Source organism: Pleurodeles waltl, chromosome 6 (genome assembly GCF_031143425.1).
Source record: "Pleurodeles waltl isolate 20211129_DDA chromosome 6, aPleWal1.hap1.20221129, whole genome shotgun sequence".
Lineage (NCBI taxonomy): Eukaryota > Metazoa > Chordata > Amphibia > Caudata > Salamandridae > Pleurodeles > Pleurodeles waltl.
In genome coordinates, this window is record NC_090445.1 from 1002290768 (window position 1) to 1002304780 (window position 14013).

A 14013-nucleotide genomic window follows, 5' to 3' on the forward strand; every position below is an offset into this window, starting at 1 on the left:
TTAGAGGAGGATCATCAATGTGTTTATGAGTTTTAGGTACTCCATAAATTGTAGGTAATTTGGGCTTACTGACTAACAAATATTCTGCTTGGGCTTTTGTTATAGCCCCACTAGGCGTACCATCAGTACAGATAGCTCTGATCTTGGAGCAGATATACGTATTTGGATTGGTTCTTATCTTCTGATAATGAGTTGGCACTACAAGCATAGTCCTCATCTTTTGTTTGTACTTTTGAGTGTTCATCAGCACAATGCCCCCTCCATTGTCGCATGGTTTGATAGTGATTTCTTTATTGCTCTGAAGGTCTTGCATGGCTTTTGTTTGCTCTACTGTAAGATTAGGAGCCGGAGAGGGTATGTATTTAAGTGCATTGTTGATTTTATTAAAGACTATTTTTTCAAAAAAACACACTTCTAGGCCCAAAGATTCTAAATTGGGAATAAATGTAGATTGTGGTTTATACCTCAATAGCATGTTCATGATTTTCCTCTCTATGTTGGAAAAAGGTTTTTAGTCTTATTTTACGAAAAAAGGACTGTATATCGCTCATAATTTCAAATGTGTTCGCTCTCTGGCTGGGAACAAAAGTGAGCCCTTTATTTAAAAGTTCTAATGTTGATCTCTCTACTTGGGAACCGGTCAAGTTGAAAATAGGGAAAGGTTTTATAGTGATTACGTTTTCCAATACTGTTGTCTTCTTGTTTGAAGAAATTGATGGGATTGATCCATCTGCTGATACGATTTTCCTCTCCCTCTGTTTTGTGACAGTCCCCGGGAGCTGGTCCAGCTCTTCCGATTGTCTAAAAAAGTATTAGGTTTTGTGATCTTGTTCTGTACAAAATCATGTCTATTGGACCCTCCTTCTCCATCCGACCCGGAGGTATCTGAAAACGTAATTCTCCATTTTCTATATGTAGAATTATTCGCACTCCGATCTGTATTGATCTCCTCCAAATAGAAGTTTTCCTTTAGGTACGGATAAACTCTTTCTAGTGAAAAAAAAGACATAGGTCTTTCAAAACCCTTTCTCCTACATATTCAAGAAATCTGGGGTGCACATATACCTTTCCCAGTCTGTAAATGGTGGCTTTTGATCCTGTTCTTCAAAGGAGTAACTTTCCAAGATACCAATATCCTGCAAAATGTTCCTCAGTACCCATGAACTTACAAGTTTGTGGGTGCTTGACAACTTTTATTGGGAAATCACCAAGGAACACCCCCTATCTTTCCTTTCATAGCAGATTTACTCCAGGTGATAATTTGTAAAACTGGTGGATCATCCAAAAAGAATAAATCGGATCAGCGGCAGAAACGTCTGCTGATCCTAAACAATTCAATCAGGATCAGGCAATTTTAAGCCTCAGATCATTTTTTTGCTTATCTAAGTTGCATCTAGAAGCATGGACGTCATTCAGGGGTCGACCCCCAGCTTGCCCCTTGTGACCCCTAGCAGTGCTTCTGTGACCCCTGACCTAAGAAGTGGCAAAATCAGTGCCAGGAACACAGGGGAACTTTGTCAAAATGGACATTGCTTGGGGCTCCACTTCCTTGTTTTCAATTAGTTTTTTTTATTACACTAATAGTGAATAATGTATAACTCACTATTAGTGTATTAAAAATGTAGTGCAGTTAGCTAGAATATGACCCTCCTTAGTAGCTCAGGTAAGTAAAAACACTTTTAAATGTATGTTGTGTGCCTGCTTGTGGGTGAGAGTGTGCTTCTGTAAAAGAGGGTGTGTGTGTGAGTGAATGTGTGTTTGTGTAAGCATGTTGTGTGAGTGAAAGTAAAGATGAAATGGCGTGTGATGTCACTTCCTCTACCCCTGCCATTTTGGTGAATTGACGTCTATGTCTATAAGGTCAAAGCACGTTGTGAATCAAACCATCTGCTTTTTTCACATATGACCAAAACGACAATAAGAATAGAGACCTATTGTAGGAAAATACTTAGGGTTAAACCATTTTACCGTCTTTTAATATGTATAGTATAATATGTGACTAATCCCGAAATCTGCTGCACTTAAGTCTATCTGATTTAAGTATAATTTAATTTCCGAAGTATTTTCAGTCTGCAGTACAATTTAAATGTATCTTTAAATCTGCACATCGCTTACAAGGTGAGTTAATGTTTAAAATGGCATGCACGCCCAGGTGATCAAAAGGGAACAGAAAATCCGCCCTTGTTCTTATGTTATTACCTGTCTGGAATGCTGAGTAACTTGCTGAGTCAGCACACAGGGCCTTGCTGCTAAGAACAAAGCACACCCATTAGCTCCCAACATGGGTGTAAAATGAAGGTAGTAGCACTCACATGCATACACAGGTACATTACATATACCAAGTGAGACTAGACATTTAGGAACCGAGTTCATTTTGTTCCATATTTAGTTTTTATGAAATGCAAAATGTAACAAACCTTTTATGATCGAATTTTAACCCGTGTTAGGTTCAAGTATAAAAAACTGACAAAATAGTTGTTGTACCAGTATATTTGTAGTAAACAGCTACAGCGTCAAAACAATCACTTTTCTCGCTCTGACAATATGAAAATGTATAGATTTTATGCCAACCTATGATATGGCAAGCACAAACTCGAGACTGCTGGTACAAGTGGGAAAGGAAACTGAAGAGTGAGCCTGGTAAATCATGTGAGAAGCTGGAGGACCGTTTGTTGAACCTGCAGCTTGATGTTTGCCACTGCGGTGCAACGTGAGCGGTGGCAACGTGACGTGCATGGCAGGTGGTTCAAGGGTAAGGCTGGTGATTACTGTGTTGCTGCAGGCCGACACGGCAGGCAGCAAATTACAGTGCATACATGCCAACTGACCCGATTCGGGGGGGGGGGGATTTCCGATTTTGTAAGCACAAAATGACTATATCTATGCTGTCTCCCGCATAAAATTGCCTCAACTTCAAATGTAATTCAATGGGGGAAAAAGTTCTCCCAGTTTTTTTAATGGGCAAAAATTACCCTAGTTTTTCAAAAAAAAATTATTTCCACTTTCAATGTGTTGGTGTGCATGAGAATGTGGTAGGGTAATTTAGCAAGGCCTGCGCCTGCCTAAGCAAGACTAGACATCTATCAAGGGCCCCACGCACAGGAGGGATTAACTTGCCCCTACAAGCAGCAAAGTGTGCCTCATTGCCTATGGGGAGAGGAAGGTCAGAATTTGGGAAGACAAAAAAAAAAATTGGAAGAAAGGGACGGAGGTGGAATGGAAGCATCAACGTGCAACACTCGAGGTCTCTCTTGCTAACATGGTATATACTGCAGGTAGTTGCATAGCCTGTATGCCTAATTTGCATGAAGGGACGGGGTCTGCTAATTATTACTCCCATGACTACAATGGGGCAGAAATCCTCAAGTGGATTGAAGAACCAGAAGAGGTTATAAGACACTAGCTAGTAATAACTCAACCTTGAATTGCTCTAATTTCAGACAGTGATTAACGTAGACATATCAGAGGCCTGCTATGTGTGGGGGGGCTTGCTAGACCTCACCAGTCCCAGTGTAAGAAATCAGTATAAGGCCCTAGGAGGAAGGCTTGAGGGCATCCAAAATGTAAGTTTCCCAACAAATACCACTTAGTATCAGTGGGAATGCTGCTGGCACACTAAGGGAAACTATGAGGCTCAGGGGTAGGACAGCAAGTATTTCAATCAATGTATTAGAGAACATATCCACTGATACTGCTGTCACACTCCTGGTTGCACAGGGTAGAGGTATTACGATGCACGTCTCCATTCCACTGGAGCAGCCAGTGGAATGGAGACGTGAAACCTAATACCACGGTTTGAGGAAAACATGCTGGAATGCACAAATTCTGCAAACCATGTTAATTTCTAATATGTATCTCCATGAAAGAATAACAACTTGAATGACATTGGTCTTTACTATCAGACGTGAACTCGAAATGGGCTCTCTAGCTCACTGTCATCTCTTTCATAGTTGTGGCACTCTTAAGGAGGCCTTTACATCACCACTCTCTACCATACTTTTTTTACACCAAGATGAAAACCACATAACGCAAATAGTTTCCTCTCATACATCTGCCATAATGAGTTGCATAGGTGTCTTTATCCTCATACACGTCAGTTCCCATTAGTGCAGTTTTCTCAGGTCAACTTCTGCCGCTCAAGCTGAGGTCTATGTACATGTACCATGACTGCCTCTATCCTTCTCCTGCAGTCTGAAGCGGGGTTCTCGTGTCATAGATGCCTCTTGTATATGTCACCAAACTGATGTTTGTTCCTCCAACCACAGCTGTCTCAGTTATAATCCTGCATCTTGGAACGGGACAGTCCTGCTGCTGTTCGCTCTATCATATTGCTATGGTCAACACTTGTCCATTGTGCAAGAGTAGTTTCTAGCCTCCTATTGAAGTTCATCATGTTGTTCTTAGGTCAAAATGGCATCATCCACACTTTTTTAGAAGAATATGTGCCTCTCTTGTTTATCCTCTACTCCAGCAGCACACAGCGAAATCTTTATTTGTGACACTTCTGTAATAATTTTAATTGGAAGACAACAGGAAGCAGTTCTTATACCGAGCTATTCTCTACAACTAGGATTGTGATATTCATCCCAAAGCCATGTCTATTGCATTCCTATTCACAAGGGCGCACCAGCAAGGACCAGACTGACAACACACACATGCAATATGGTCCCATCTAAAGGTTAAAGCGGCAACAAAATGTTATGTCAAAGGACGCACAAGGTCATGCTACCACCCCTGCATGCCACAACTATCTGAGTTTTACAGACCTGAAGTTAAAACGAACTCTCATGCTAATTTGACTCTCTTAGGTGCCTTTAGTCAACAGTGTGACCTTACGTCTACATTTTAATTTTAATCATTCACCGGGAAGGTAGGGCGGTGCCCCATCTCATAGCTCCTGTCATACTCTTGGCAAAATAATTTATTTTAAAAATAATTATATAGCTTAATATAACCTAAGCACAACTCAGGATGATTTACTTTCCTAAGCAATCCTCAGCTGAAAAAATAGGCTTTTGATTAAGGTTTAGTTGTTCACATTCAGCTGAACTAAGATGGCTCAATTTAGAATATACTGTTAAAGTTCTGAATTCCAGGGGTGAGCCTTACTTTTAGATGTCCCCATGAATTAAAAACATTAATATTCTGCAAACCCAATCATTAGCAAACAAGCATTCATCAAAATCTATTATTTTGCTAATAATTTAATTTGCTTTGAAAGTAGAGAAAAAAAGTTTAGTTAAGTCTTTGGGGCTAGAGATAAAGACTAACTGATGATACACTGCCCTTTTGGGATCCTGAGAAAATATTGCAGTGTAGAGGCGATATGGTGATCCTTGCCTGATAAGAGGGGACAGCTTGCTATAGTTAGAGATCCTGGCCAGCCTTGTGGGTTCACTATGCCTTCGGTGCATGGTGGATGCACTGAGGGGAGAGGACAATGCCTTGCTGATGCTATGTTTGTTTGGGCTCACTTGACACTCTTTTTTTGTTCTGATGAAACAAACTCCCAGCACAAAAGTGTGTTCTTCACATCAGGGCTATTATTTGTTTCCCATGACCAAAACTGTTATGCCTCAAATGGCAGGCCTGGCATTATCAATAGTATCCCTGCCCTAAGGGTTTGTGGCAGCAGAGCCAGCTGAGGTTTACTCATCAGAACGTCCATGGATCTTCTGACTTTAAATGAGGCAGGAACTTAAAAAGAAGCCCAAAATATACATATAAAACACATATGTGCTCAATCTGTCCTTTAAATTACATGTCAATGAAATCAATTATTAATCACAGATTCAATCATCTCTGGTCCACAATGAGGAGATATAGTCCATATTTTTTTAAAAAAAATCTTAATATTAGCAATTCCACCATTATAGGTGCTAGCCTAAACTATGATACTAAGGGCCCGAGGTAGCAAGCATTTTGCATGGTGCAAACTGCAAAAATCGCAGTTTGCGCTATGCAAAATGCTCATCGCGATACACATTCACAATTTGCGAGTCGGTACCGACTCGCAAATTGTGAATGCGACTCGCAAATAGGAAGGGGTGTTCCCTTTCTATTTGCGACTCGCATCACAATGCAAAATTGCTTTGTGACCGCGAAAGCGGTCGCAAAGCAATTCGCAGTTACCACCAGTGTCACACTGGTGGTAACACAGTCGCAAAAGGGAAGGGGTCCCCATGGAACCCCTTCCCCTTTGTGAATGTTGCCCAAAATGTTTTTTCAGAGCAGGCAGTGGTCGAATGGACCACTGCCTACTCTGAAAAAACGAAACCAAATGGTTTCGTTATTTTTTTTATTTTGCAACTCGTTTTCCTTTAAGGAAAACGGGCTGCAAAATAAAAATAAAAAACTGCTTTATTTAAAAAGCAGTCACAGACATGGAGGTCTGCTGTCTTCAGCAGGCCACCATCCCTGTGAGTGCATGGAATCGCTATGGGGTCGCAAAATGCGACCCACCTCATTAATATTAAAGAGGTGGGTCTTTGCGACCTCATAGCGATTCGCAGACGGAGACTGAGACACCGTTCCGCATCAGGATTTGCAATTCGGAAATTGCGAATCGCACCAACTCGCAATTTCTGAATCGCAAATTCTGACCTTGCTACATCTGGCCCCAAGTTACAAAATAGTGCAACGAACGACAGTGAAAACTACATCCTCTTTATTACCAGGATATGAAAAGCATTAATAAGCCCATGTCTGCCTATTCCAAGCACCTATAAATCTTGTAACGGCTATAGAAAAGTCTATAAACATGTTGTTTAAAAGGAGCTGGAGGGCATTTTGCCTCCCTTAATACTGTAATTTTTTAAAGAGGGCCTCAAAATTTAGCTGCTGACAAACACAACTTGGGAGACCGCTAAACCACGTTTTCCTGCTCTCAACAGTACCAAAATAATCTAGCATCCAGCACTGAAAATCCACCACATTGCGTTCATGTTTTATGGCCCAATTCATACAGATTTTGCTTTGATTTACTCTCATAGGACTACTGGTTTATTCCCGAATTCCAACAGCAAAGCAATATCACTACAAAAGTAAGTCACTCGCACATATACAAAACAATATTATAACTCGGAACCGTGGTGTTGTCATCACATGGGCAGTCTATTGGCCACCTCTGTTTTTTTTATGTAGGGAGTCCTTCATGCAATATCCGCTATGAACCTGTACCGAGAGGCAATTGATGAAACCGCACCTCTTTTCATCAGAAAGAACAATTTACCGGTGCTCTTTGTTACTCATTGAGTCTGTGACCTACTTCACTAACTAGGTCGTCACCTAAAGAATATTAACAACAGTTTCTGTCTCTTTACTTAGGTCTGGGTAGATCACTACCTCCAGTTTACCTTGATCAACTTACCAGGTCACTCAATCAGAGAATGCAAATTATGTTGTTTACCATCCTTATGACAAACTATAGTGGAACCAGCAAGCCACTCTTTTCAAGGTGCTTTAGTACGAGTCCTTTATAGTAAGTGTCATGCACACCCTTCACCAAACAGGAGATCTGACAGTCTGCATTCTCTACTCTGCCCTACCATACATGCCAACAGACCCGATTCTGGCGGGAAACTCCAGGTTTTGGCAGTCGCTCGCCTGAAATTGCCTCTCCTCAATAGAAGTCAATTGGAGAAATACATTCTAACGATTATTTGTTCGAAATCTCCCACTTTTGTCTTCTAAAATGTTGGCATGTATGTCCTACTCCCACCTTTGCAGAGTGGAATGAACCTCGCCTGTCTTCACACCCTCGTGTCTCATAGGAACGAATACACAGGACGCTGCTCACGCTCCATGCACATACCGACGCTGCACATGCGTTCCGACAGTATCGAAGGGTGCAGCGTGTACGCAAAATAGCTGTTCATCTGAAAAATGAGTAAAAATACAGTATAGATAGTGTTTTCACTTTGAAACCCGCTCCGGTCCATCCCCATCAGAAGCAAACCGGAGGCCCACTAGTCATTTGTTTACTGATGGTATCTGCCTAGGCTGGGAGCGAGTTATTCATGCTTGCTCGCGCGAAAAAGAGAGAATACTTTTTAAAACTGCTCCAGGGGCCAGCATGTTTACATATCGGGTTTTTCCCAGGCCCTGCACAACGCTGAGTAAATATACAATGCAACAATGTACACGGATTAACTCTCTGGAAACTTTCATGCGTTCACTTTAGTATCTCAGGAAAAAAAAAACATTTCTGAGCATTGGAGACAGCGGTTGCTTAAGTTTGTGCAAGAAAGAGTCGATAACACCCTCAGAATTTCTCAGCAGAACATACAAACACAAGGAAAACAAAGCAGCAGCTGGCCTTTAAACATTCTTTTTTATGAGCCAATGAAGTAACTGCTCCCATTTAAAATGTAAATGTATATGCATTAATTAACTGGACGTCTGGGTTCAATCACGAGGTGGTCTTTAGGCTTCAGTCAAATACCAAATGTTGAAATGAGAACATACCTCTGAATACAAGATACCCATGGCTGCTCCTAGACGGGTTTGGAAGAAACGAATGCAGGATTCTGAGATTGCAGGGGTTCCGAGCTTTGAGGCGATGTCTGCTTGCTTAAATCCAGTCTTTTAAGGGGAAACTTCTGCCTAAACACACGACAACTGCACATTCTTTGTTTTAAACCTTCTGCCAAGCTGGGAGTGGAAAACTGCTTCGTAAGAGAAACGTAGTGCTTGCAAAACCCAGCCCTGTGATGCGACAGTGTCAGTTTACACACCAGGAAGACGGACTGGTGGAAGTTGCAACAGGGAAGGGAAGACTTTCACAATCATGTTCTAAAAGGAATATGGCAAGGCTGGTAAAATCAAGATTAACAAAATGAAATAATTATACATGTAAAGTATGTGGATCGCTTTAAACTCGTAAATGTGTGATAGCTTCTCACTGGACAGGAAAATATTTTTCTACCTTCAACTTTCTTTTCAAATGTATTTAATTAACTTCAAGCTTTGGATGGTTAAAGGGCAAAACGTGAAGAAGAACATGTGAGAAGAAACTGCAGAAAATTGAGGCCTGGACTTTCAGATGAGAACCAATAAAGCTATGTGTTAGACGTGACTTCCTTAGGATGATGGTCACCCGCAACGTTTTGCCTGCCTTTCTCCACTTTTTGACACTGCTTTTGATTATTTTAGGACTCTGCACACTTTACCACTGCTAGCCAGTGCTAAAAAGCATGTGCACTCTCCCTTAAAACATGGTAACATTAGTTCATACCCAATTGGCATATTTCATCTACTTGTAAGTCCCTAGTAAAGTCCACTGTGTGTGCCCAGGGCCTCTATATTGAATGCTACTAGTGGGCCTGCAGCAGTGGTTGTGCCACCCACATAACTAGCCCCTTAACCATGTCTCAGGCCTGCCACTGCAAGGCCTGTGTGTGCAGTTTTGCTGCCACTTTGACTTAGCATTAAAAGTACATGGCAAGCCTTTAACTCCCCCTTTTCTACATATAAGTCACCCCTAAGGTTGGCCCTAGGTAACCCAGAGGGCAGGGTGCTGTGTAGGTAAAAGGGAGGACATATATCTGTGTGCTTTATGTGTCCTGGTAGTGGGAAACTTCTACATTTGTTTTCCACTGCTGTGAGGCCTGCTTCTTTCATAGGCTAACATTAGGGCTATCCTCATAAACTGTTTGAGTAGTAGATAATGATTAGAAAGGGGTAAATAGGTCATATTTAGTATGGCCAGAATGGTAATACAAAATCCTGCTGACTGGTGGGGCTGGATTTTATAACACTATTTAAAAAATGTTATTTGTAAGAAGTGAGCATTTCTCTGCACTTAAAGCCTTCTGTGCCTTACAGCCTGTCTCAAATCCATGTCTGAGCTGTGCTGGTAGACAGCTCCCTTGTGCATTTCACCCAGACAACCACAAACACAGGATGCTCAGTCACACCTGCACACATTTGCATACTGAATGGGTCTTCCTGGGCTGGACGGGTGGAGGGCTTGACACTTACATTTCAAAGGACAGTGGCCTGTCCGCACACAAAGGACTGCCAAACCCGCTACTGGGACCCTGGCAGACAGGGCTGTACTGAAGGGGGACCTTGTGCACTTCAAAACCACTCTTTGAAGTCTCCCCTACTTCAAAGGCAATTTGGGGTATATAAACTGGGTCCCTGACCCTGCCAAACTAGACACTTCTTGGGACAGACACACTGCACCAGAACCTGCAACCTGCCAAGAGAAGCTGCCTGGCTGCCCAAAGGACTCACTTTGACTGCTTTGCCGTAAAGGACTGCTGCCTTGCTCTTGCCCTGCTACCTTGCTGGCCTCTGGCTCTGCTGAGAAGTGTTCTCCAAGGGCTTGGATTGAGCTTGCCTCCTGTTCCTGAAGTCTCAGGGCCAAAAAGACTTAGGCCCTCATTATGAACTCGGCTGGAAAACCCACCAAGTTCGGCGCTGGCGGTCAACAAAAGACCACCAGCATGCGGAATACCCAGCTGGCCACATAATGTTCATTCAGCTGGGCCGACAGGCGGAAACAGTGTTTCCGCCAGCTGGCCCAGCTGAATGCAGGGCCTGTACATTGACGCCGGCTCCACATGGAGCCGGCGGCAATGTAGTAGTGTGGCGGGTGCAACGGCACCCGTCACGCATTTCACTGCCCGAAAATCGGCAGTGAAATGCACAACGGAGCTGAGCACGGGGGCCCCTGAGGCACCCATTCTGCCGGCCTTTCCCTGACAGGGTAAACCACAAGGGAAAGGCTGGTGGAACCAGGAACATTATCTGGCGGGCAGCGCTGCTTGCAACGCTGCCCTGTCGGATATGTAACCTCGCCATCGCCAGGCTGCCTGGTGGTGGAAGCCTGGCGGTGGCGGAGTTACAAAAGTGGCAGTTCTGCCACAAATATTATATGGCGGTCTGGGCCCCCATGCCGGTGGTGGTAATTACCACCACCACCGGTATGGTGGCCCAGACCGCCATGTTCATAAGGAGGGCCTTAATCTCTGCAAGAAAACTGCTTGTGTGGTGAAAATCGATGCACATCCTGCCGGAATCGACGCACAGCCTCTCCAGCGGTGAAAAATCAATGCATCGCCAAACCTGAACAAGACAGTCTGGCTCGCCGAGTGGAGATTGACGCAGCGCCAATGTTGTGACTGGAACTTCAACGCACAGCCCACCAGATCGACACACCGTTGAGCCGGAATAATGAAGCCCGACTTCCTGTGAGTGGAATCGACTCAGCACCAGCTGTGCGGCAGATATTCTGCCGTATCACCCACCGGATCTACACAACAGCTGTGACTTTGTCCCGCACGCTCAGGATTTCCATGCATCATCCCTAGGCGTCAAAAGACCACACAGCACAAAGAGGATTTAAGCCTGTGTGCTGGAATTCGACGCAAAGCCCTTGCCGCGTGGAAAAGAATCAACGCATCATCTGTGTGCGGCCAGAAAATCAATGCACACCTACCTTTTTCCACGCATCCCCTCCTCTGCGGTCTTTGTGCATGTAATTTTGACGCAAACCAGGTACTTTGTGCTTGCAAGAGACAAAAGTAATATTTCAACTTGTGATTATCAAATCTTGATCGTTTTGACCTTAATTTAATCAGATAAATATCTTATATTTTTCTAAACCTGTATGTGTCTTTTTGTAGTGTTCTCACTGTGTTATTACATGATTTATTACGCAAATACTTTACACATTGTCTTCTAAGTTAAGCCTGACTTCTCAGTGCCAAGTTACCTGAGGGTGGGCACAGGATAATTTGGATTGCGTTCAACTTACCCTGACTAGGATTGTCATCCCTACTTGGACAAGGGTGTAAACCTCTGCCAACTAGAGACCCCATTTCCAACATTGGTGATCAGCGGTGAGGATATGACCTGCATTTGTGCAGTAACATACAATAGCTACGTGTACACTATCTACCCACAGTTAAATGGTCAACTTGATTTTTCTCCTTTTGCAGCAATTTTTTTTTCTGTTTTCCAGTTTAATCAAATTCTTCACACAACATATCTCTGACTGGGTCTCAAGTGGGAGCTGGAGAGTTTGACCTAGCCAAGCTGGAGACATACACTGTCAGCCAGCTGAAAGGGTTCTGCAAGGGAATGGGAATACCTACCCAGAGATGCCTCCAGGAAGGAGGAGTACCACATGGCACTGAGGGCCTCAGCAGAAGCCCGTTCACAAGGGAATGTTGAAACTGAGGAGCCAGAGTATGGCCCCTCAAAGGTTTTGCCACCAGCAGTGGGGGATGTTACCCCTGGAATTGTGCCCCCTGCTGAACCAGGGAGCAGTGTCTCTAGCCATGGCCTGACCGCATAGGAAAGGAGGGAGGAGAGAGAATTTCAATTGCAAATGGCAAAGTTAAACATGGAGGCAGAGGAAAGAAAGGCTGAGAGAGAAGCCAAACAAGCTGAGGCTGAAAGGGCTTTGGCTGAGAAGAAACATTTGTTGGCTCATGAACTGAGTCTCAAAGAGCTGGACATCAATGCTAGGCAGTCTGAATCCAGCAGTGATGGTGGCAATATACATGCAGGACCTGCTGGGGACAAGAAGGTTTGTATACCCAACAATGTGGTGCCAAGTTATGTGGTGGGAAATTACATTGATAAGTGGTTGGCTGCTTATGAAGTTGCACTAAGGGCTCATGGGGTTCCTGAATAGCAATGGGTGGCAGTCTTGTGGGGATTTGTGCAAGTTGTTGGGAGGGACACACTCCTCAAATTAGATCCAAAGGATCAGAACACATACTCACCCATGAAAACCACTTTACTTGCCAAGTTTGGGCTGACCCCTGAGAAGTACAGTCAGAGGTTCAGGGACAGCACCAAGCTCTCCACACAAACTTGGGTAGACTTTTTTTATTTTACCAGTAAGGCACTGAATGGTTGGGTGTGGGACAGTAAAGTAGATGAGTATGTGGGGTTATATAATTTGATCCTGAGGTTGTATATGCTTATTGTTTACAGAGTTGGGCCAGCACCTAGTTGACAGTAAGCTGACTGATCCTAGAAAGCTTGCTGAGGAGGCGGACCTCTGGGTTAGCACAAGTGTCCAAAAAGGTATCTGGGGGGGACACCCACAAAGGTGGTCAGGGTTCCCATCAGAAGAAAGAGGGGGGAGAAAAACGTAAAAATAAGGAGTTCTCAAAAGGCCCCCAAAACAATTCCCAGGGGGGTGGTGGTAACCAGCCCCAACCTGATTCTGATTCTTTGATAAAAAGAAAGGGAAGGTTGTACACAAATACTTAAAGTGCACCAAAATTGGTCACTACAAGGGCGACTCTAAGTGTCCCATGTGGGCACGGCCCTCCGCTGGAGGGCAGACACCTGGGTTGGCTAGCGTAGGGCTCAGGGAGGAGGTAGTCCCAGATATTTTGGGGAACAGATAGAGGTAACCCTAGTGTTCCTGGGAGATGAGGAAATGGTACCAAAAGCCCACATTCCTGCCAATACTTGCAAGTATAGGCAGTGGGTCATCATTAATGGGCAAAGGGTGGAGGCTCTGTGTGACACAGGAGCCAGCATCACTACTGTCAGGAGTCAGCTGGTGTCAGCAGAGCAGGTCATCCCCAATACATTCCACCAGGTCATAGTCGCCTACAATCATGAAAGTCACCTACCGGTGGCTCCCCTTCTCATTGAGTTGGGGGGATCTCTGGTACTCTAAAAGTAGCTGTGAGTCCTTCTATGCCTGTAGATTGTCTGCTATGCAACGACCTTGAGCATACTACCTGGGAGGAGGTGGAGCTAAGGACTCACCTGGAGATGTTAGGTTTGCCTGAATGGCTCTGCATGACCACACGGTCCATGGCTACCCGGGAAGGGAGTCAAGGGCATCTGGAGCCTGGAACAGTGGCCCAGACAGCTACAAAGAGGAAGGACAAGGGGCGCGGGAAACCGGTCCCAGGCGACCCGCGGTGGTTGACGGGGTCCCAGAGGAGGAGGCCCCTGAGCCAACTGGGGAGGACATTGCCACCCTGGGTAACCTGACTGAGCTTGCTGACTGGAAAGTTGATGGTGGGCCAA

General features: G+C 44.2%; 1 protein-coding gene across 1 annotated transcript in view; it reads right to left on the reverse strand.

The window, feature by feature from the left end:
* The window catches only part of ANKRD22 (ankyrin repeat domain 22), a 173294-nt gene extending 164634 nt beyond the window's left edge, over positions 1–8660 (reverse strand). The window contains exon 1 of the mRNA XM_069239903.1: positions 8467–8660. Within this exon, the coding sequence (XP_069096004.1) occupies positions 8467–8487 (21 nt within the window). The 5' untranslated portion in view covers positions 8488–8660. The remainder of the gene's footprint in view (positions 1–8466) is intronic.
* Positions 8661–14013: the final 5353 nt, after the last annotated feature.